Source organism: Salmo salar, unplaced genomic scaffold (assembly GCF_905237065.1).
Source record: "Salmo salar unplaced genomic scaffold, Ssal_v3.1, whole genome shotgun sequence".
Classification (NCBI taxonomy): Eukaryota; Metazoa; Chordata; class Actinopteri; order Salmoniformes; family Salmonidae; genus Salmo; species Salmo salar.
The window spans coordinates 26,163-50,243 of record NW_025549602.1 but is presented as its reverse complement, the minus strand read 5'-3'; the positions used below and the strand labels follow the sequence as shown (position 1 = coordinate 50,243).

At 41.9% G+C, this 24,081-nt stretch overlaps 1 protein-coding gene across 1 annotated transcript; it reads left to right on the top strand.

The window, feature by feature from the left end:
- Nucleotides 1-871: 871 nt before the first annotated feature.
- On the top strand, nucleotides 872-1,834 carry LOC106596476 (trace amine-associated receptor 13c-like). The gene has a single exon (XM_045713424.1). It carries the CDS (start codon nucleotides 872-874, stop codon nucleotides 1,832-1,834), a length of 963 nt encoding a protein of 320 aa, XP_045569380.1.
- Nucleotides 1,835-24,081: the final 22,247 nt, after the last annotated feature.

The following is a 24,081-nucleotide window of genomic DNA, read 5'->3' as shown; positions in this document are numbered from 1 at the left end:
TCCTAATATTTATATATTTCTTAATTCCCTTCTTTTACTTTTAGAATTGTGTGTATTATTGTGAATTGTTAGATACTACTGCACTGTTGAAGATACTGTAGGAACCAAAGCATCTCGCTTCACCCGCAATAAAACCTGACAAATATGTGTATGTGACCAATAACATTTGATTTTGATTTGATTTTGTAATGTATTAATAATTCAGTTCAGATGGACATTTTAATGTCTATGGAATGTTCATATGGAATGTCACAATTTTGATTGCATTTGCTATAAGTTTGTACACCATAAACTTATGGCTTATCAATTTCCCTACTGTCAACTTTCCTACACACTGGCCAGCTGACATGTGACGTGCCGTCATGTGTCCTGAGGTTGTGGATTTTGGTCCAAACTGAGCTTTGACATCCCATGTAAAATAGACTTTGAGTGACAAAAACATCACCCATGTTGTATTTTCCCATTAAAATGCTCAATTGAGTAAATGTACCTTTTCTCTCAGCTCTATCAGTAAGGCTGAAGGACAGGCTAGGTGGGCACAGCAACATCCAATCCTGTCATACATTACATCATGCTTTCGCAAAAAATGTGTTTAACAAACCGTTTGTTCAATTCTGTGCTCACTTGTGTATGTTTTGTTGGTGGTGGTGGTGGTGTGTGTGTGTGTGCATGTGTGCGTGTGTGCGTGTGCGCGTGTGTGTGTGTGCGCATGTGTGTGTGTGTAGTGAGACTCTGGGGAGGAGAGCGTCTGTCAGTAACTCAGGGATAAATAGAGAGGCAGAGCTCTGAGTTTGTCAGACGGTGGACCTGACAGGGTCACACACAGGACCAGGCAGGAGCAGGACCTCAGCATTTATACCTTTTATTACAAATGGAGAAACATGAAGATGTTCAATACTGTTTTCAAGACAGAAACTCTTCTTGCAGAAAGGCTTTGCTATCGACATCTATCTACATAACACTGTACATCTTCTTCTCATTGATTTCAGCAGTTACAGTATTTTTGAACATACTGGTGATCATCTCCATCTCTCACTTCAAGCAGCTCCACACTCCAACCAACCTGCTCATCCTCTCTCTGGCTGTGTCAGATCTCCTGGTGGGACTGATTGTGATACCAGTAGTGACTGTAGCAGTAATGGAATCATGCTGGGGTTTTGGGGATTATTTCTGTGCGTTTCAATTCTACATCTCTTTTTTATGTACTTCTTTATCTCTGGGTAATTTGGTCTTGATATCTATTGACCGCTATGTTGCTGTGTGTGATCCCTTATTGTACCACTCTAAAATAACAATAACAAGAATGATGTGTTGTATATCCATTACCTGGTGTTCTTCTATCATATACGATGCTGCTGTTGTAAAAAACGTAGTAAATGTACAGGTACCCAGTAGGTGTTTGACAGTATGTTTAATTGTTGAAGGGTCAATATGGGTTAATATAATTGGCCTGGTAATTACAATGGTTGTCCCATGCTCTATTATTATAACACTTTATATGAAAATCTTTGTGGTGGCCAGATCACAGGCCAGAAAGGTATTTTCAAAAGAGGCTGCCAGTGTGTCTGGTGTTAAAACTCTACAGGCTAATAAGTCTGAGAGAAAAGCAGCAAAAACTCTTTCTATTGTTGTTTTCAACTATTTAATTTGTTGGATTCCAACTCTATTTATTAACTTTTTTTTTTCTTTTTTAATTGACAATTTCTTATCATATTTCATCATTTTTCTGCCACTTGTTAATTCCTTAATTAATCCAATAATTTATGTTTTCTTTTATCCATGGTTCAAAGTGACAGCTAAACTTTTATTAACTTTGAAGATAAGACGTTCATAGTTCCTATAATTTTATTCCCTAGATTGGCAAACATAGGTTTGATATAGTTTTGTTCTACAATTGTTGTAATTATTTATTTAATGTAGCAATACACTGACATTACTTACGTGTTGTCATCATAGACACATGTGGTGTTGATACAGATTGATTTGTCTGGATTGGAATGGAATTACTTGGAGAAGGCATACGCTTGTTTTATAAAGGACACTGTAGTCATTGTGGATTGTATACTCCAAATACCTAAGGCTGTGGTTGTTCCGTGTTATTTAATGACAAATCGTAAGTATTCTAATAGTACATTTTGAGGACGTCATGAGTCATTCTATATGTTGTTTAACATCTCCCTCTATTGGCTCAATTGTGACATAACGTCTTCATCAAGTTTATTAAAGTTGAAATGTGCAATACTGCATGATAACAGATAACGTCCAGGTCTAAATAAATTCTTTATTGGGTAACTAGTTGATGGTAAAATGTAAGAATATGCAATAATGGGTAACACTTCATAATTACATTCAGTAATAAACCATTTGTAAGGAATTTACAGTTTGCTCACCTTTAAATATTAAGGCCACATTTGTGAAATGTTACTCAGCTAGGTATTCTCACATTTATAAATAACTACTACAGTATATACATGAATTATTCAACACAACAGTGTAGGAGACCACAGTAGACACTTCAACCTCAACATACTGGTTATGAACACTACCACTACTCTCACTACATCACTGCTGCCAGGTCAGGGGTCACACCAGATCAGCTCTCTCAGATACTGTTTACTCTGAATGAATATAGAGATTAGGTAACACACTAAATAGTTTGTAATGGATTAGTAAATAGTTGATTTATCATTTCTCTTATATTTATTTTAGTAAGCTAGTTATTCACACATTTATAAACAACTTTTATAGTCTGTAACAATGATTCAGAAGATCATTCGTCAGATGTTTAATAAATATTGTTATGAACCGTTTACTGATTGTTAGTAAAGTAGTTTTGCAGTGCCTAATCCAATGTGAGGACTATTCATACTTTCTTAATACTTTATATATGTTTTAAACAGTGACCAGTGTAATTTATCACAAAAATATGGACATGCTATTGGTAGACATTCCAGCAGTACCTGATGCTCCTTAAGTTCCCAAAATTACCTAGAACATATCAATGGTTAAACAATAAGCACACAACTTGAATATGAAAAAATATATATTGAACATTTTATTCCAAAGCAATCACACTGTTGCAGTAGTGTGCTGAAGGAAGTAACGTGTTTGTCTGGAAATGATAACATTCTTGTTTCTAGGCAGTGACTGATTGAACTCATTAGATATCAAATAAAATTTAAAAAAATTTGGTCAAAAACATGTGTTTAGCAGATGTTATTGCGGGTGATGCTTATGCTTATGCATCTAGTTCAGACAGTGCAGCAATATCTAACAAGTAATATCTAACAATTGCACAACAAATACCTAATACACACAAATCAAAGTAAAGGACTGGAATTAAGAATATATGACTATACGGATGAGCAATGTCAGAGTGGCACAGACTAAGAGCAGTTCATAGACTGCTCACAGGGTAAGGGAACCAATATCTAAATACATCATTTAACTTAACATTACGTTTCAAGGGTTATTACCTTTAATATACTACAAAATCAAATCAAAATGACATTTTATTGGTCACAAACACATGCTTAGCAGATGTTATTGCGGGTGTAGTGAAATGCATTTCTTCCTAGCTCCAACAGTGCAGTAGTATCTAACAATTCACAAAAATTGTCACGTCCTGACCAGTAAAGGGGTTATTTGTTATTATAGTTTGGTCAGGACGTGGCAGGGGGTATTTGTTTTATATGGGTCGGGGTGTGTGTGTATGTAGAGGGGTGTTTGATTTATGTATTCCGGGGTTTTGGTCATTGTTCTATGTTTGTATATTTCTATGTCTGTTCTAGGGTGTTTAGCCCTGTGTTTAGGTCATTGGGATTGGGGCCTTCAATTGGAGGCAGCTGTCTATCGTTGCCTCTGATTGAAGGTCCTATAATTAGGAATGTGTTTGTCATGGGATTTGTGGGAGATTGTTCTTTGCATAGCTGTGTGTTGCCTGCAAGACTGTTTGTCGTCCGGTCGTTGTTTTCGTGTTTTATTTTGGAAAATAAACATGAGCATTCACCTACCTGCTGCGCCTTGGTCCATTCACTACGACGACCGTGACAACAATACACACCAATCTAAAAGTAAAAGAATGGAATTAAGAAATATATAAATATTTGGACAAGCAAGGTCTTAGTGGTATTGACAAAAAATACAGCAGAATACAGTATATACACATATGAGATGAGTAAAGCAGTATGTAAACATTATTAAAGTGACCAGGGATTCCATGTCTATGTACAGACTGTAGGGCAGCATCCTCTAAGGTGCAGGGTTCAGTAACTGGGTGGTAGTCGCCTAGCGATGGGTATTTAACAGTCTGATAGCTTTGAGATAGAAGCTGTTTTTCAGTCTCTCGGTCCCAGCTTTGATGCATCTATACTGATCTTGCCTTCCAGAGGGTAGCGGGCTTAACAGGCCATGGCTCGGGTTGTTGATGCCCTTGATGACCTTTTTGGCCTTACTGTGACATCGGGTACTGTAGATATCCTGGAGGGCAGGCAGTGTGCCCCCGGTGAGGCGTTGGGCAGACTGCACCACCCTCTGGAGAGACTTACGATTATGGGCGGAGCAGTTGCCGTACCAGGCGGTGATACAGCCCAACATGATGCTCTCGATTGTGCGTCTATATATATTTGTGAATGTTTTTGGTGACAAGCCAAATTTCTTCAGCCTCCTGAGGTTAAAGAGGCACTGCTGCGCCTTCTTCACCACGCTGTCTGTGTGGGTGGACCATTTCAGTTTGTCTGTGATGTGTACGCCGAGGAACTTAAAACTTTCCACCCTCTACACTACAGTCTCGTCAATGTGGATAGGAGGCTGCTCCCTCTACTGTTTCCTGAAGTCCACGATCATCTCCTTTGTTTTGTGAGGTTATTTTCCTGACACCACACTCCGTGGGCCCTCACCTCCTTCCTGTAGGCCGTCTCGTCGTTGTTGGTAATCAAGTCTATCACTGTAGTGTCGTCTGCAAACTTGATGATTCAGTTGGAGGCGTGCATGGCCACGCAGTCGTGGGTGAACAGGCAGTACAGGAGAGGGCTGAGAACGCACCTTTGTGGGGCCCCAGTGTTGAGGATCAGCGGGGTGGAGATGTTGTTACCTACCCTCACCAGCTTGGGGGCAGCCCGTCAGGAAGTCCAGGACCCAGTTGTACTGGGCGGGGTCAAGACCGAGGGTCTCGAGCTTAATGACGAGTTTGGAGGGTACTATGGTGTTAAATGCTGAGCTGTAGTCGATGAACAGCATTCTTACATAGGTATTCCTCTTGTCTAGATGGGTTAGGGCAGTGTGCAGTGTGATTGAGATTGCGTTGTCTGTGGACCTATTGGGGCGGCAAGCAAATTGGAGTGGGTCTAGGGTGTCAGGTAGGGTGGAGGGTATATGGTCCTTGACTAGTCTCTCAAAGCACTTCATGATGATGGAAGTGAGTGCTATGGGGCGGTAGTCATTTAGCTCAGTTACCTTAGCTTTCTTGGGAACAGGAACAGTGGTGGCCCTCTTGAAGCATGTGGGAACAGCAGACTGGGATAAGGATGGATTGAATATGTCCGTAAACGCACCAGCCAGCTGGTCTGCGCATGCTCTGAGGACGCGGCTGGGGATGCCGTCTGGGCCTGCAGCCTTGCGATGGTTAACACGTTTAAATGTTTTACTCACGTTGGCTGCAGTGAAGGAGAGCCCGCAGGTTTTGGTAGCGGCCGTGTCAGTGGCACTGTATTGTCCTCAAAGCGAGCAAAGAAGTTGTTTAGTCTGTCTGGGAGCAAGACATCGTGGTCCGCGACGGGGATGGTTTTTCTTTTGTAGTCCGTGATTGAGATCAAGGATCTCTCTGTACTTTGCTCCGTTCATCTTTCCCTTTATCCTGACTAGTCTCTCAGACCCTTCCACTGAAAAACATCCCAACGGCATGATGCTGCCACCACCATGCTTCACCATAGGGATGGTGCCAGGTTTCCTCCAGATGCGACGCTTGGCATTCAGGCCAAAGAGTTTCATTTTGGTTTCATCAGACCAGAGAATCTTGTTTCTCATGGTCTGATAGTCCTTTAGGTGCCTATTCGCAAACTCCAAGGCTGTTATGTGCCTTTTACTGTGGCGTGGCTTCAGTCTGGCCACTCTACAATAAAGCCTCATTGTTGGAGTTCTGCATAGATATTTGTTATTCTGGAAGGTTCTCCCTTCTCCACAGAGGAACACTGGAGCTCTCTCAGAGTGACCATCTGGTTCTTGGTCACCTCCCTGACCAATGCCCTTCTCCCCCGATTGCTCAGTTTGGCTGGGCGGCCAGCTCTAGGAAGATTCTTTGTGGTTCCAAACTTCTTCCATTTAAGAATGATGGACGCCATTGTGTTCTTGGGGTCAATTCCTTCCTGTCTTGGTTCAGGCTCTGACATGATCTGTCAACTGTGGGACCTTATATAGACAGGTGTGTGACTTTTCAAATCATGTCCAATCAATTGAATCAACCACAGGTGGACTCCAATCAAGTTGTAGAAACATCTCCAGGATGATCAATGGAAACAGGATGCTCATTAGCTCAATTTCGAGTCATAGCAAAGAGTCTGAATACTTATGTAAATTAGGTATTTCTGTTTTTATTTGCAAATACAGTTGCAAGAAATTCTAAAAACCAGTTTATGGGGTATTGTGTGTGGACCGATGACAGAAAAAATATTTTAATCAATTTTAGAATAGTGCTGTAACGTAACAAAATGTGGAAAAAGTCAAGGGGTATGAATACTTTCTGAATGTACTGTATGTATGAAAATACCCTCAAATAAAAGGTGACATTCTATCATGTCGCCTCATATTTAACATTTGATCTCATATCCAATGTGCTTGAGTAAAGACTACATTTTTTAAAATGTTTTCCTGCGGATTGAAACAGAGTACAGGGATTATTTTCAGTATCTACAGTGGCCAGAGGAAGTCAGTATAATTCCCAATCTGTGACAGAAGGATAACTTGACTTATTCTATACTGAACAAAAATATAAATGCAAGATTTTGCTGAGTTACAGTCATATAAGGAATTCAGTCAAATTTCTGCCCTGTTAGAGCTGTCCCGGTCAACTGTAAGCACTGTGAAGTAGAAACGTCTAGGTGCAACAACGCCTCAGCCGCTAAGTGGTAGGCCGCACAAGCTCACAGAACTGGAAGGCTGAGTTCTGCAGCGCATAGTGAGTAAAAATCCTCTGTCCTTGGTTTCACATCTCACTACCGAGATCCAAACTGCCTCTGGAAGCAACATCAGCACAAGAACTGTTAGTCGGGAGCTTCATGAAATGTGTTTCCATGGCCAAGCAGCCGAACACAAGCCTAAGATCACCATGCTCAATGCCAAGTAACGTCTCGAGTGGTGTAAAGCACGCCGCCATTGGACTCTGGAGCAGTGGAAACACGTTCTCTGGAGTGATGAATCACGCTTCACTATCTGGCAGTATGACAGACGAATCTGGGTTTGGCGGATGCCAGGGGAACTCTACCTGCCCCAATGCATAGTGCCAATTGTAAAGTTTCCAGTAAGTTACTGAACATTTTACAGGAAATGTTTTACGGTGTGGTTCGAGTTGCACCTACTGGGACAGCACCAGTCTGCAGTTTGCCTCGTGGCACCATATACAAGGAAATGCTGAGGGCCTGTGGGACCAGGAGGAATCTTGGTTCCCACTGGATTTTCATTTCCAACTGAAAGAGTAAGCTGCTCCACTGGCTGCAGGACAGACATGTTGAAGAACAGATGTTTCTCTACACAGCCATGGCTGCGGCTGCATCAGATTGACAAAACCAGACATATTAGCTTCACACTCCTGAAGTAGGAACCTAGGTTTCAATTTACAATATTTGGAATGTCAAAGTCAATATAGACCTCGATCTGCATAAACAAACCAAATGTTGTCTGACTTTGTCCCCCTGGCTTTCTATTTTATTGGTCAATTTTGGCCCAAAATCAATGGGAGTGAAGGAACTCAAGATGCAGCTGTTTTCAAAATGGTATCTCTTATATCAAACATGTTCAAATATGGATTGTGTAGGCCCATGTAGCTCAATAATTACTTTCTGTCAAATTGTAATTCAGAAAACATTTAAAAAAACACATATTCCTCTGTCATTCACGAATCCTAAAGGGGATATCTGCAGTTCAAACAACAACAAAGCGGTCACCCCACCACCTTTTTAGGTAAACATTTTAGGGATGGACTGAAGAAATGTAACTATTCTCCTGAGTGGCGCAGTGGTCTAAGGCACTGCATCTCAGTACTAGAGGCGTCACTACTGGGTGGAAAAATACTGAGGATAATAGCGGACGATATTGCCACTCCTATTTGCAATATTTTCAATTTAAGCCTACTAGAATGTGTGTGCCCCCAGGCTTGGAGGGAAGGATAAGTCATTCCGCTACCTAAGAATAGTAAAGCCACCTTTACTGGCTCAAATAGGCGACCAATCAGCCTGTTACCAACACTTAGTAAACTTTTGGAAAAAATTGTGTTTGACCAGATACAATGCTATTTTACAGTTAAGAAATTGACAAGAAACTTTCAGCATGCTTATAGAGAAGGACATTCAACAAGCAAAGCACCTACTCAAATGACTGATGATTGGCTGAGAGAAATTTATGATAAAAATATTGTGGGGTCTGTCTTGTTAGACTTCAGAGTGGCTTTTGACATTATCGGTCATAGTCTGCTGCTGGCAAAACGTATGTGTTACGGCTTCACTCCCCCTGCTATATTGTGGATAAAGCGTTATCTGCCTAACAGAACACAGAGGGTGTTCCTTAGTGTAAGCCTCTCCAACATAATTCAGATAGAATCAGGAATTCCCCAAGGCAGCTTTCTAGGCCCATTACTTTTTTCAATCTTTACTAATGAATTGCCACTGGCTTTGAGGAAAGCCAGAGTGTCTATGTATGTGGATGACTCAACACTATACATGTCAGCTACTACAGTGACTGAAATGACTGCAATACTTAACCTGTTAGGGCTAGGGGGCAGCATTGACACGGCTGGATAAAAAACATACCCGATTTAATCTGGTTACCACTCCTACCCAGTAACTAGAATATGCATATACTCTAAAACTGTTTGAATGGTGTCTGTGAGTATAACAGAACTCAAATGGCAGGTCAAAACCTGAGAGATTCCTTTACCGGAAGTGGCCTGTCTGACCATTTGTTGAACTTCTTTTCCATCTCTATCATTTACTAAGGATCTCTGCTCTAACGTGACACTTCCCACGTCGTCCATAGGCGCTCAGAGCCCGGGAAAAAACAGAATGTCGTCCTTCCAGCCCCAGGCTGAAACACATTATCGCCTTTCTCAAGTGGCCGATCAAGGGACACTGGCTTATGCGCGTGACCCCGACCGCCCCCGCCTTTGGGATTTTTTCCTCTGTTTGCCGAAAAGGAGATTCCCTGTCGGAATATTATCGCTTTTCTCACGAGAAAAATTTCGTAAAAATTGATTTTAAACAGCGGTTGACATGCTTCGAAGTACGGTAATGGAATACTTAGAATTTTATTGTCACGAATTGCGCCATGCGCGTGACACTTCTTTACTATTTCGGATAGTGTCTGGAACGCACGAACAAAACGCCGCTATTCGGATATAACGATGGATTATTTTGGACCAAACCAACATTTGTTATTGAAGTAGCAGTCCTGGGTGTGTATTCTGACGAAGACAACAAAAGGTAATGAAACTTTTATAATAGTAAATATGATTATGGTGAGTGCTAAACTTGCCGGGTGTCTAAATAGCGAGCCCGTGATGCCTGGGCTATGTACTTAGAATATTGAAAAATGTGCTTTCACCAAAAATGTGCTTTCACCGCGAATTACAAATTCCTCAAAAATACAAAAACTTCAATTTTTCAAACATATGACTATTTCACAGCATTTTAAAGACAAGACTCTCCTTTATCTAACCACACTGTCCGATTTCAAAAAGGCTTTACAGCGAAAGCAAAACATTAGATTATGTCAGCAGAGTACCAAGCCAGAAATAATCAGACACCCATTTTTCAAGCTAGCATATAATGTCACAAAAACCCAGAAGACAGCTAAATGCAGCACTAACCTTTGATGATCTTCATCAGATGACACACCTAGGACATTATGTTATACAATACATGCATGTTTTGTTCAATCAAGTTCATATTTATATCAAAAAACAGCTTTTTACATTAGCATGTGACGTTCAGAACTAGCATACCCCCGCAAACTTCCGGGAATTTGCTAACAATTTACTAAATTACTCACGATAAACGTTCACAAAAAGCATAACAATTATTTTAAGAATTATAGATACAGAACTCCTCTATGCACTCGATATGTCCGATTTTAAAATAGCTTTTTGGTGAAAGCACATTTTGCAATATTCTAAGTACATAGCCCAGCCATCACGGGCTAGCTATTTAGACACCTGGCAAGTTTAGCACTCACCAATATCAGATTTACTATTATAAAAGTTTGATTACCTTTTGTTGTCTTCGTCAGAATGCACTCCCAGGACTGCTACTTCAATAACAAATGTTGGTTTGGTCCAAAATAATCCATCGTTATATCCGAATAGCGGCGTTTTGTTCGTGCGTCCCAGACACTATCCGAAATGGTAAATCAGGGTCACGCGCATGGCGCAATTCGTGACAAAAAAAAATCTAAATATTCCATTACCGTACTTCGAAGCATGTCAACCGCTGTTTAAAATCCATTTTTATGCCATTTTTCTCGGAAAAAAAGCGATAATATTCCGACCGGGATGTCCATTTAGCTAAACAGAGGAAAGAAAACAAAGCTTTCGGTTGACGCGGGCACGAGCCTGAGTCTCACAGTACTGTAACCAGCCACTACCCAAACGCGCTACTTTGTTTCAGCCAGAGCCTGCAAAGCCACGATTCAGCGTTTTGCCGCCTTCTGAGAGCCTATGGCAGCCGTAGGAAGTGTCACGGGACAGCTAAGATCCTCACTCTTCAATAAACAGAGACAAGAAGAACGACACCTTGTCAGACAGGCCACTTCCTGCATGAAATCTTCTCAGATTTTTGCCTGCCATATGAGTTATGTTATACTCACAGACACCATTCATACAGTTTTAGAAACTTTATGGTGTTTTCTATCCAAAGCCAATAATTATATGCATATTCTAGTTACTGGGCAGGAGTAGTAACCAGATTAAATCGGGTACGTTCTGTCTCCTTCTTGCAAAAAGTGCAAATCAATCTCAGAACAAGAGCAAAAGACCTTGTGAAAATGCTGGAGGAAACAGGTGCAAAAGTATCTGTATCCACAGACATAACCTGAAAGGCCACTCAGCAGGGAAGAAGCCACTGCTCCAAAACCGCCATGAAAAAGCCAGACTACAGTTTTCAACATGGGGACAAAGATCATACTTTTTGGAGAAATGTCCTCTGGTCTGATGAAACATAAATAGAACTGTTTGGCCATAATGACCATTGTTATGTTTGGAGGAAAAAGGGGGAGGCTTGCGAGCTGAAAAACATTATCCCAACCGTGAAGCACAGGGGTGGCAGCTTCATGTTGTGGGGGTGCTTTGCTGCAGGAGGGACTGGTGCACTTCACAAAATAGATGGCATCATGAGGATGGGAAATTATGTGGATATATTGAAGCAACATCTCAAGACATCAGTCAGGAAGTTAAAGCTTGGTCGCAAATGGGTCTTCCAAATAGACAATGACCCCAAGCATACTTCCAAAGTTGTGGCAAAATGGCTTAAGGACAACAAGGTCAAGGTATTGGAGTGGCCATCACAAAGCCCTGCCCTCAATCCTGTAGAAAATTTGTGGCAGAACTGAAAAAGTGTGTGAACAAGGAGGCCTACAAACCTGTCTCAGTTACACCAGATCTGTCAGGAGGAATGGGCCAAAATTCACCCAACTTATTGTGGGAAGCTTTTGGAAGGCTACCCGAAACATTTGACCCAAGTTAAACAATTTAAAGGCAATGTTCCGAAATACTTATTCAGTTTATGTAAACTTCTGACCCACTGGGAATGTGATGGAAGAAATTAAAGCTGAAATAAATCATTCTCTCTGCTATTATTCTGATATTTCACATTCTTAAAATAAAGTGGTAATCCAAATTGACCTAAGAAAGGGGATTTTTACTCGGATTAAATGTCAGGAATTGTGAAAAACTGAGTTTAAATGTATTTGGCTAAGGTGTATGTAAACTTCTGATTTCAACTGTATGTCCATAATAAAGCACTGCTCTACCTTCTTAACAGCAAAACCTAGTTTTGTCGCACCTGGACTAATTTTCAGTCGTGTGGTCAGGTGCCACAAAAAAGGACTGGTGCACAGCTCTAACACCCATACATAGCCCACAAGACATGTCACAAGAGGTCTCTTCACAGCCCCCAAGTCCTGAACAGACTATGGGAGGTGATCCAGCATCTCTCCCGACTGACGTCCCTCTAGGCTCCCCCTGCCAGAGGCAGAGGAGCGTCGCGTTCACTTCTGTTCCCCAGAGCATCCTATTTCCCAAGTATATGAAATTCAGAGTGCACAGTCCACAACACCACGGTCTGCACCCTCCTCAGCCAGCATCTTGACTAGCCAGAGTCAAGGAGACTCCCGCTCCAGTCGTGGAACCAAAACTAGCCTCTGTTAAGGGCCTGTTCTGGTTGCCGTCACAGTCGTCTTTTCCTCCCTGTGTGGCTGACACTCGGGTGCCCGAGGTTCGACTGTCTGATACCCTGGAAACTTCAGCCACATAGACTCCACCTGCTCTCCCACCTGGCCCAGAGTCCAAGCCCGCACTGAAGTCGTTACCCGCTCCTTGGATGGAGCCACAGCCTGCAGCTACAGCAGAGGTCAAGTACAGGGGTCTCTCCAGTCACAGCCTGATGGGACCTGCCAGTCCCAGGCCTGGAGTCCTGCTGGCCCAACCTGCTAGGACTGTGATAGTTCCGGCCTCCGAGGGTTCTAGCCCATGTGGGTCATCAGGCTCTTGCCCCGCTAGGTTCAAAGGTACCAGTTGCTCTGTTAGGGCCAGCGCTCTACAATTCTCCAAGTACAGCGTCAGTATCCCTGGTAGGTCCAGAGTCGTTCTCCTTGTCAGGTTCAGAGTCGTTCTCCTTGTCAGGTTCAGAGTCATTCTCCCTGTCAGGTCCGGAGTCATTCTCCCTGTCAGGTTCAGAGTCGTTCTCCCTGTCAGGTTCAGAGTCGTTCTCCCTGTCAGTTTCAGATTCATACTCCCTGTCAGGTCCGGAGTCATTCTCCCTGTCAGGTTCAGAGTCGTTCTCCCTGGCAGGTCTGGCGTCGTTCTCCCTGTCAAGTTCATAGTATTTTTTCCCTGTCAGATTCAGAGTTGTTCTCACTGTCTCCAGCTCTAGTCGGCCCTCAGTCCACTGCTCTGCCAGACTTTAGGTTATCTGCCCCACTAGGTTTGCAGCATCTGCCCTCAGTTGGTCGGCAGCACACAGACTCAGTCAGCAAGTAGTCAGCTCTCTCAGTGTTACATGCCAAACCACCTGCCCTAGTTCTAGGCCCTGGGTCTCACTTCCCTCTAGACCCAGAGTTATCTGCTCCTCTAGGTGTGCAGTTAGACAGTTCACAGCCCTCAGCCTGCACCCAGTCACCTATACTAGCACTAGGCTATATACGTTCCCTGCTTGGCTAGATTTGCGGCCTCCCACTATACCTGGCTTGCAGTCCTCAGATTTAGTAGTGGGTTCCAAGTCCTCTGGCCTGCTAGGCCCTCAGCTCCCTGACATGCATACAGTGCATTCGGAAAGTATTCATACCCCTTGACTTTTTCCACATTTTGTTACGTTACAGCCTTATTCGAAAATGAATTAAATTATTTTTATTTCTCATCAATCTACACACAATACCCCATAAAACTTTTTTTTTGTCAATATGCAAATGTATTAAAAATAAAAAAATAAATACTTACATAAGTATTCAGACCCTTTGCTATGAGACTCGAAATTGAGCTAAGGTGCATCCTGTTTCCATTGATTATCCTTGATGTTCCTGTAACTTGATTGGAGTCCACATGTGGTAGATTCAATTGATTGGACATGATTTGGAAATGAACACACCTATCTATTTAAATTCCCACAGTTGACAGTGCAGCTCTGAGACAAGATTGTGTCGAGGCACTGATCTGGAGAGAAATGTCTGCAGCATTGAAGGTTCCTCTGTGGAGATGGGAGAACCTTCCAGAAGGACAACTATCTCTGCAGCACTCCAACAATCAGGTATTTATTGTAGAGTGGCCAGACGGAAGGCACACTTCAATAAAAGGCACATGACAGCCTTGGAGTTTGCCAAAATGCACCTTAAGTACTCTCAGACAATGAGAAACAAGATTCTCTGGTCTCATGAAACCAAGATTGAGCTCCTTGGCCTGAATGCCAAGTGTCATGTTTGGAGGAAACCTTGCACCATCCCTGTGGTGAAGCATTGTGGTGGAAGAATTATGCTGTGGGGATGTTTTTCAGTGGCAGGGACTGGGAGTCCAGTCAGGATCGAGGGAATGATAAACGGAGCAAAGTAAAGAGAGATCCTTGATGAAACCTGCTCCAGAGCGCCCAGGACCTCAGACTGGGGCGAAGGTTCACCTTCCATCAGGACAATGACCCTAAGCACACAGCCAAGACAATGCAGGAGTGGCTTCGGGATAAGTCTCTGAATGTCCTTAAGTGTCCCAGCCAGAGCTTGGGCTTAAACCCGATGGAACATCTATGGAGAGACATTAAAACAGCTGTGCAGCGACGCTCCCCATCCATCCTGACAGAGCTTGGGAGGATCTACAGAGAAGAATGGAAGAAACTCCCCTAATAAAGGTGTGCCAAGCTTGTATCGTCACAGAAATCGCTGCCAAAGGTGCTTCAACAAGGTAAAGGGTAAAGGGTCTGAATACTTATGTAGGTTTCTGTTTTAAACGTTTCATCAGGTTAACAGTTGACCTTACTCTTCAATAACACAGACCCCAAAATTAATCAAGGGGAGAAAAATAGGTATATTCAAAGAGGGCAAATCATAGATATTAGGCCATTGGGTAGATGTTCATTCTCCCCTGTCCTCAGTGATTCTATCCACAGAACAAAAATGTTGTTTTATAACCAAACCCTAGCCTGTGGTTGACCAATTAGAATTCCTTGCAATGAAACTGGGCCAATGGCCAAATAACAAGTATCCTGTTTCAGGTTCAACGCCTAGACAAATTTCTTCCATGTCCCTGACCCATTGATCATTAATTCCATATTACAGAAAAAACACTATTTCCATTGATCGTTAATTCCCTCTTGGCCATTAGTCCTCTGCGTTGTGTAATATCTTAAAATATTATTACAGTCACTATGATGTATTGTGAGTAGATTGATTAGGGCTAACACAAAAAACAATTCAACATTTTTTAGAATAGGGCTTTAACGCAAGAACATGTGCAAAAAGTCAAGGGCTCTGAATAATTTCCGAATGCACTGTATCTGTTTTATATTTTAGACAAACCTTATGTATATATTCCCCCAATTAAAGAATTCATAAGTATTTGGATAATTCGGCAATCAAAGAGGCAAAACGTCAGTAGAGAGACAAAGTGGAGTCGCAATTTAAAGGTTTAGACACAAGACATATGTGGCAGGGTCTAAAGACTATCAGGGATTACAAAGGAAAAACCAGCCACGTCACGGATACCAACGTCTTGCTAACGGACAAGCTAAACAACTTCTTTGCCCGCTTTGAGGCTAACACAGTGCTACCAACGTGGTCCACTCCCAAGGACTGTTGGCTCTCATTCTCCATGGCCGACGTAAGACATTTAAGTTTGTTAACCTTCGCAAGGCTGCCGGCCCAGACGGCATCCCTAGCCCAGACCAGCTGACTTGAGTGTTTACGGACATATCCAATATCTCCCTATCCCAGTCTGCTGTCCCCACTTGCTTCAAGATGTCCACTATTGTTCCTGTACCCAAGAAAGCAAAGGTAGGTGAACTAAATTACTATCGCCCCGTTGCACTCACTTCTGTCATCATGAAGTGCTTTGAGTGACTAGTTAAGGATCATATCACCTCCACCTTACCTGACACCCAAGACCACGTCTATTTGCATACCGCCCGAATAGATCCACAGATGATACAATTGCCATCACACTGCACACTGCCCTATCCCATCTGGACAAGAGGAATACCTATGTAAGAATGCTGTTCATTGACAATATGTCAGCCTTCAATGCCAAAGTCCAATCCAAGTTCATCACTAAGCTTGGGGCCCTGGGTCTGAACCCTGCCCTGTGAAACTGCATCCTGAACTTCCTGACGGGCCGCCCCCAGGTTGTGAAGGTAGGAAATAACACCTCTTCTATGCTGATCCTCAAAACAAGTGGCCCCACAAGGGTGCGTGCTCAGCCCCCTCCTGTGTACTCCCTGTTTACCCATGACTGTGTGGACATGCACACCTCCAACTCAATCATCATGTTTGCAGACGACACAACAGTAGTCGTCCTCATTACCAACAATGAGGAGACAGCGTACATGGAGGAGGTGAGGGACCTGGCAGAGTGGTGCCAGGAAAATATCCTCTCCCTCAACGTCAGCAAAACAAAGTAGTTGATTGTGTACTTCAGGAGACAACGAAGAGAGCACGCCCCTTTTTCACATCAATGGGACCACAGTGGAGAAGGTGAAAAGCTTCAAGTTCCTCGGCGAACACATTTGTATTTTTTATTTTATTTAACCTAGGCAAGTCAGTAAAAGAACAAATTCTTATTTACAACAACGGGTCAACCAAAAAGCAAATGACCTCCTGTGGCGACGGGGGCTGAAAAAAAAATACACTACCGTTCAATAGTTTGGGGTCACTTAGAGATGTCTTTCTTTTTAAAGAAAATCACACTTTCTCTCCAATAATGTTGTAAATGACTATTGTAGCTTGAAACGGCTGATTTTTTATGTAATACCTACATAGGCGTACAGAGGCCCATTTCAGCAACTCCTGTGTTCCAATGTCACGTTGTGTTAGCTAATCCAAGTTTATCATTCTAAAAGGCTAATTGATCATTAGAAAACTTTTTTGCAATTATTTTAGCACAGCTGAAAGCTGTTGTTCTGAATAAAGAACCAATAAATCTGGCCTTCTTTAGACTAGTTCAGTATCTGGAGCATCAGCGTTTTTGGGTTCGATTACAGGCTCAAAATGGCCAGAAACAAAAGCTTTCTTCTAAAACTCGTCAGTCTGTTCTTGTTCTGAGAAATTAAGGCTATTCCATGCGAGAAATTGCCAAGAAATTGAAGATCTCGTATAACACTGTGTACTACTTCCTTCACAGAACAGCGCAAACTAGCTCTAACCAGAATAAAAAAAGGAGTGGGAGGCCCCGGTGCACAACTGAGCAAGAGGACAAGTACATTAGAATGTCTAGTTTGAGAAACAGATGCCTCACAAATCCTCAACTGGCATCTTCATTAATAAAATAAAATCAATTCAAATGTATTTATAAAGCCCTTCTTAAATAAGACAGAGTGGTGTACAGAAACCCAGCCTAAAACCCCAAACAGCAAGCACTGCAAGTGTAGAAGCACGGTGGCTAGGAAAAACTCTCTAGAAAGGCCAAAACCTAGGAAGAAACCTAGAGAGGAACCAGGCAATGAGGGGTGGCCAGTCCTCTTCTGGCTGTGCCGGGTGGAGATTATAACAGAACATGGTCAAGATGTTCAAATGTTCATAGATGACCAGCAGGGTCAAATAATAATAATCGAAATGGTTGTCGATGGTGCAACAGGTCAGCACCTCAGGAGTAAATGTCAGTTGGCTTTTCATAGCCGATCATTCAGAGAATCTCTACCACTCCTGCTGTCTCTAGAGAGTTGAAAACAGCAAGTCTGGGACAGGTAGCACATCCAGTGAACAGGTCAGATTTCCATATCCGCAGGCAGAACAGTTGAAATTGGAGCAGCAGCACGGCCAGGTGGACTGGGGACAGCAAGGAGTCATCAGGCCAGGTAGACCTGAGGCATGGTCCTAGGGCTCAGGTCCTCCGCAAGAGAGAAAGAAAGAGATAAAGAGAGAAAGAATTAGAGAGAGCATACTTAAATTCACTCATGACACCGAATAAGACAGGAGAAATACTCCAGATAAAACAGACTGACCCTAGCCCTCCGACACATAAACTACTGCAGCATAGATATCGGAGGTTGAGACAGGAGGAGTCGGGAGACACTGTGGCCCCATCCGAAGATACCATCGGACAGGGCCAAGCAGGCAGGATATAACCCCACCCACTTTGTCAAAGCACAGCCCCCACACATCTAGAGAGATATCTTCTACTGGTAAGGCCTAGAAGGTAGGGAGTGATGTATTTTCTGTTTGTATGCTTTGTTTATTAGTTGTGTGATGCATTGGCGCAGAAACCTATTGGTGAAAACTTATGTTGCTTTATATTTTATATAATTGGCATCAAAATGTTGGAAATCTGATCTCTCCTTAGATGATAATTGTCTGCAGCTGGCTCTCATCGTGTTGTAGGCCTCATGAAACATGTAAGGAGATTGACCTGTCCATGGTGGTTGGCGAGCCCTTAACCTTCTGGCCCGTAGCCCTGCGTGGCATTGACTGTGCCACAAAAGTATGCTGAAGTGACAATCACGATATCCACGTTTCTAAACATTATTTAGAGTTAATTCAATGAGGGAGGAGGGTGTGTACATTTTTTTATACAGTACAAGGGGAGGTTCATGTGAAAATATTCCCTGTACATATTGAACTTCCCCTAATTCCTGGAAATCACACTTCTTAGTCACATTAAAAAAACATCAAGGGGTGATTGGGTCAGAATACAGTTTGGTTGTTCTGATGTCTGACAAAAAGTATTTGTCCCCATGATGTAACTGAGACAAAGTCTCCCTCGACTTGAAGAACTATGGTTCATAATTCATTTCAGATGGACATTTCTAAATGTCTATAGAATGTTCATATGGAATCCCACAACTAATTCTGAGTGTATATGCTATAAGCGTGTACACCATGAAGTCATGCCCTCTCATCAACTTCCTACACTAGCCAGCTGACATGTGGCGTACCGTCTCGTTTCCTGAGGTTGTGGATTACGTTCCAAACTGAGCACTGACATCACCAAAAACAGTTAGTCTGCACAGTTATCCTATTTACCATGTTTAAAAACCTTTAAGTGGCCAAATCATCACACATACTGTATTTTCCCATTTAAAATGCTCAGAATGGACTTCCTGACGGGCCGCCCCCAGGTGGTAAGGATAGGTAACAACACATCCGCAACGCTGATTATCAACACGGGGGTTCCTCAGGGGTGCGTGCTCAGTCCCCTCCTGTACTCCTTGTTCTCTCATTACTGCATGACCAGGCACGACTCCAACACCATCATTAAGTTTGCTGATGACACAAAAGTGGTAGGTCTGATCACCGACAACGATGAGACAGCCTATAGAGAGGAGGTCAGAGACCAGGCCGTGTTGTGCCAGGGCAACAAACTCTCCCCTCAACGTGATCAAGATAAAGGAGATAATTGTGGAATACAGGAAAAGGAGGACTGAGCACGCCCCATTCTCATCGACGGGGCTGTAGTGGAGTAGGTTGAGGGCTTCAAGTTCCTTGGTATCCACATCACCAACAAACGAACATGGTCCAACACACGAAGACAGTCGTGAAGAGGGCACGACAAAGCCTATTCCCCCTCAGGAGACTGAAAATATATAGCATGGGTCCTCAGATTCTCAAAAAGTTGTACAGCTGCACCATCAAGAGCATCCTGTCTGGTTGCATCACTGCCTGGTATTGTAACTGCTCGGCCTCCGACCGCAAGGCACCACAGAGGGTAGTGAGTACGGCCCAGTACATCACTGGGGCCAAGCTTTCTGCCATCCAGGACCTCTTTCTGCCATCCAGGACCGCCTTCCTCTGACACCAGGCTGTGTCAGAGGAAGGCCCTAAAATTGACAAAGACTCTAGCCACCCCTAGCCATCGACTGTTCCCTCTGCTACTGCATGGAAAGCGTTAACGGACTGCCAAGTCTAGGTCGAAAAAAGACTGCTTAACAGCTTCTACCCCCAAGCCATAAAACTGCTGAACAGCTAATTAAATGGCTACCCAAACTATTTGCGTGCCCCTCACCTCTTTTACGCTGCCACTACACTCTGTTTATAATCTGTGCATAGTCACTTTAACTCAACCTACATATACAGTTGAAGTCGGAAGTGTACATTTATAACACCTAAGCCAAATACATTTAAACAAAGTTTTTCAAAAATCTTCACATTTAATCCAAGTAAAAATTCCCTGGCTTAGGTCAGTTAGGATCACCACTTTATTGTAAGAATGTAAAATGTCAGAATAACAGTAGAGAGAATGATTTATTTCAGCTATTATTTCTTTCATCACCTTCCCAGTGGGTGAGAAGTTGACATACACTAAAAATAGTATTTGGTAGCATTGCCTTTAAATGTTTTAACTTGGGTCAAACGTTTCGGGAAGCCTTCCACAAGCTTCCCAAAATAAGTTGGGTGAATTTTGGCCCATTCCTCCTGACAGAGCTGGTGTAACTGAGTCAGGTTTGTAGGCCTCCGTGCTCGCACACACTTTTTCAGATCTGCACACAAATTCTTTATAGGATTGAGGTCAGGGCTTTGTGATGGCCAGTCCAATACCTTGACCAGTACCTTGACTTTGTTCTTCATAAGCAATTTTGCCACAACTTTGGAAGAATGCTTGGGGTCACTGTCCATTTGGAAGACTCATTTGCGACCAAGCTTTAACTTCCTGACTAATGTCTTGAGATGTTGCTTCAATATATCCACATAATTTCCCATCCTCATGATGCCATCTATTTTGTGAAGTGCACCAGTCACTCCTGCAGCAAAGCACCCCAACAACATGATGCTGCCACCCCGTGCTTCACGGGAGTAAATAAGGGAGTAATTATAAATAAATGATTAATAAACTATTTACTAATCCATTATAAACTGTTTAGTGTGTTACCCAATCTCTATATTCATTCAGAGTAAACATTATCTGAGAGAGCTGCTCTTGCGTGACCCCTGACCTGGCAGCAGTGATGTAGTGAGAGTAGTAGTAGTGAGAGTAGTGGTAGTGTTCGTACCCAGTATGTTGAGGTTGAAGTGTCTGCTGTGGTCTCTTGCGCCGTTGTGTTGTATATATTGTAGTAGTTATTTATAAATGTGAGAATACCAAGCTGAGTAACATTTTGCATGTGTGGCCTTAATATTTAAATTGTGAGCAAATTGGAAATGCCTTACAAGTGGTTTATTACTGAATGTTATTATAAAGTGTTACACGTAATTGCATATTCTTACATTTTACCATCAACTACTTACACAATACAGCATTTATTTAGACCTGGACGTCATCTGATACGTGGTATAGAACATCTCAACTTTACTACACTTGATGAAGACATTGTATCACAATTGAGCCACTAGAGGGAGATGTTAAACAACATATAGAACAGCTCAAGACGTCCTCAAAATGTACAGTACTATTAGAACACTTACATACTATTTATCATTAAGTAACACGGAACAATGACAGCCTTATGTATTTGAGTATACAATCCACAATGAATACAATGTCTTTTATAAATCAAGCTCATGTCTTCTTAACCTGTTATGGCTAGGGGGCAGTATTTTCACGGCTGGATAAAAAACGTACCCGATTTCATCTGGTTACTACTCCTGCCCAGTAACTAGAATATGCATATAATTATTGGCTTTCGATAGAAAACACTCCAAAGTTTCTAAAACTGTTTGAATGGTGTCTGTGAGTATAACAGAACTCAAATGGCAGGTCAAAACCTGAGAGATTCCTTTACAGGAAGTGGCCTGTCTGACCATTTATTGTCTTTCTTTGACATCTCATTCCATTACAAAGGATCTCTGCCGTAACGTGACACTTCCCACGGCTCCAATAGGCTCTCAGAGCCCGGAAAAACCTGAATGTCGTCATTCCAGCCCCAGGCTGAAACACATTATCGCCTTTCTCAAGTGGCCGATCAAGGGACTGTGGGCTTAGGCGCGCTGCACATGCCGCCCCGTCTTTGTGATTTTTCCTCTGTTTACCAAAAGGAGATTCCCGGTCGGAATATTATCGCTTTTTCACGAGATAAATTGCATAAAAATTGATTTTAAACAGCGGTTGACATGCTTCGAAGTACGGTAATGGAATATTTAGAATTTTTTTGTCACGAATTGCGCCATGCGCGCGACTCTGATTTACCATTTCGGATAGTTTCTGGAACGCACAAACAAAACGCCGCTATTTGGATATAACGATGGATTATTTTGGACCAAACCAACATTTGTTATGGAAGTAGCAGTCCTGGGAGTGCATTCTGACGAAGACAACAAAAGGTAATCAAACTTTTGTAATAGTAAATCTGATTTTGGTGAAGGCTAAACTTGCCGGGTGTCTAAATAGCTAGCCCGTGATGGCTGGGCTATATACTTAGAATATTGCAAAATGTGCTTTCACCAAAAAGCTATTTTAAAATCGGACATATCGAGTGCATAGAGTTCTGTATCTATAATTCTTAAAATAATTGTTTTGCTTTTTGTGAACGTTTGTCGTGAGTAATTTAGTAAATTGTTAGTAAATTCCCCGGAAGTTTGCGGGGGGTATGCTAGTTCTGAACGTCACATGCTAATGTAAAAAGCTGTTTTTTGATATAAATATGAACTTGATTGAACAAAACATGCATGTATTGTATAACATAATGTCCTAGGTGTGTCATCTGATGAAGATCATCAAAGGTTAGTGCCGCATTTAGCTGTCTTCTGGCTTTTTGTGACATTATATGCTAGCTTGAAAAATGGGTGTCTGATTATTTCTGGCTGGGTACTCTGCTGACATAATCTAATGTTTTGCTTTCGCTGTAAAGCCTTTTTGAAATCGGACAGTGTGGTTAGATAAAGGAGAGTCTTGTCTTTAAAATGCTGTGAAATAGTCATATGTTTGAAAAATTGAAGTTTTTGTATTTTTTGAGGAATTTGTAATTCGCGCCACGCCTATCATTGGATATTGGAGCAGGTGTTCCGCTAGCGGAACGTCTAGATGTAAGAGGTTAAGAATTCTCTAAGTCATTCCATTCCAATCCAGACAAATCAATCTGTATCAACACCACATGTATCTATGATGACATCACTGAGATAAGTAATGTCAATGTATTGCTACATGAAATAAATAATTACAACAATTGTAGAACAAAACTATATCAAGCCTTTGTTTGCCAACATAGGGAATAAAATTATAGGAACTATGAACGTCTTATCTTCAAAGTTAATTGAAGTGTAGCTGTCACTTTGAACTATGGATAAAAGAAAGCATACATTATTGGATTAATTAAGGAATTAACAAGTGGCAGAAAAATTATGAAATTTGATAAGAAATGGTCAAACAAAAAATATTTTAAGAAGTAAATAAATAGAGTTGGAATCCAACAAATAAAATAGTTGAAAACAACAAAAAGTATTTTTGCTGCTTTTCTCTCAGACCTATTTGCCTGTAGAGTTTTAACACCAGACACACTGGCAGCCTCTTTTGAAAATACCTTTCTGGCCTGTGATCTGGCCACCACAAAGATTTTCATATAAAGTGTTATAATAATAGAGCATGGGACAACCATTGTAATTACCAGGTCAATGATATTACCCCAGATTGACCATTCAACAATTAAACATTCTTTCAAACACCTACTTAGTACCTGCACATTTACAAAGTTCTTTTTTATAATAACAGCATCGTATATGATACAACAACACCAGGTAAAGGATATAAAACACATCATTCTTGTTATTGTTATTTTAGAGTGGTACAATAAGGGATCACACACAGCAACACAGTGGTCAATAGATATCAACACCAAATTACCCAGAGATAATGAAGTATATAAAAAAGTTATATATCTAACTATATCAAACTATATCAAACCTAACTTGGTCAAACTAGGGAATAAAAACTTATGATCTATGAACGCCTTAAATTGAGAGATAAAATAAGTTTAGCTGTCACTTTGAACCATGGATAAAATAAAGCATAAATGAATGGACTAATTAAGGAATTAACAAGTGCTAGAA

Bases quoted from the DNA above. Each gene is read 5' to 3' on its own strand.
- LOC106596476 (XM_045713424.1), top strand. From the start codon at position 872: ATGGAGAAACATGAAGATGTTCAATACTGTTTTCAAGACAGAAACTCT.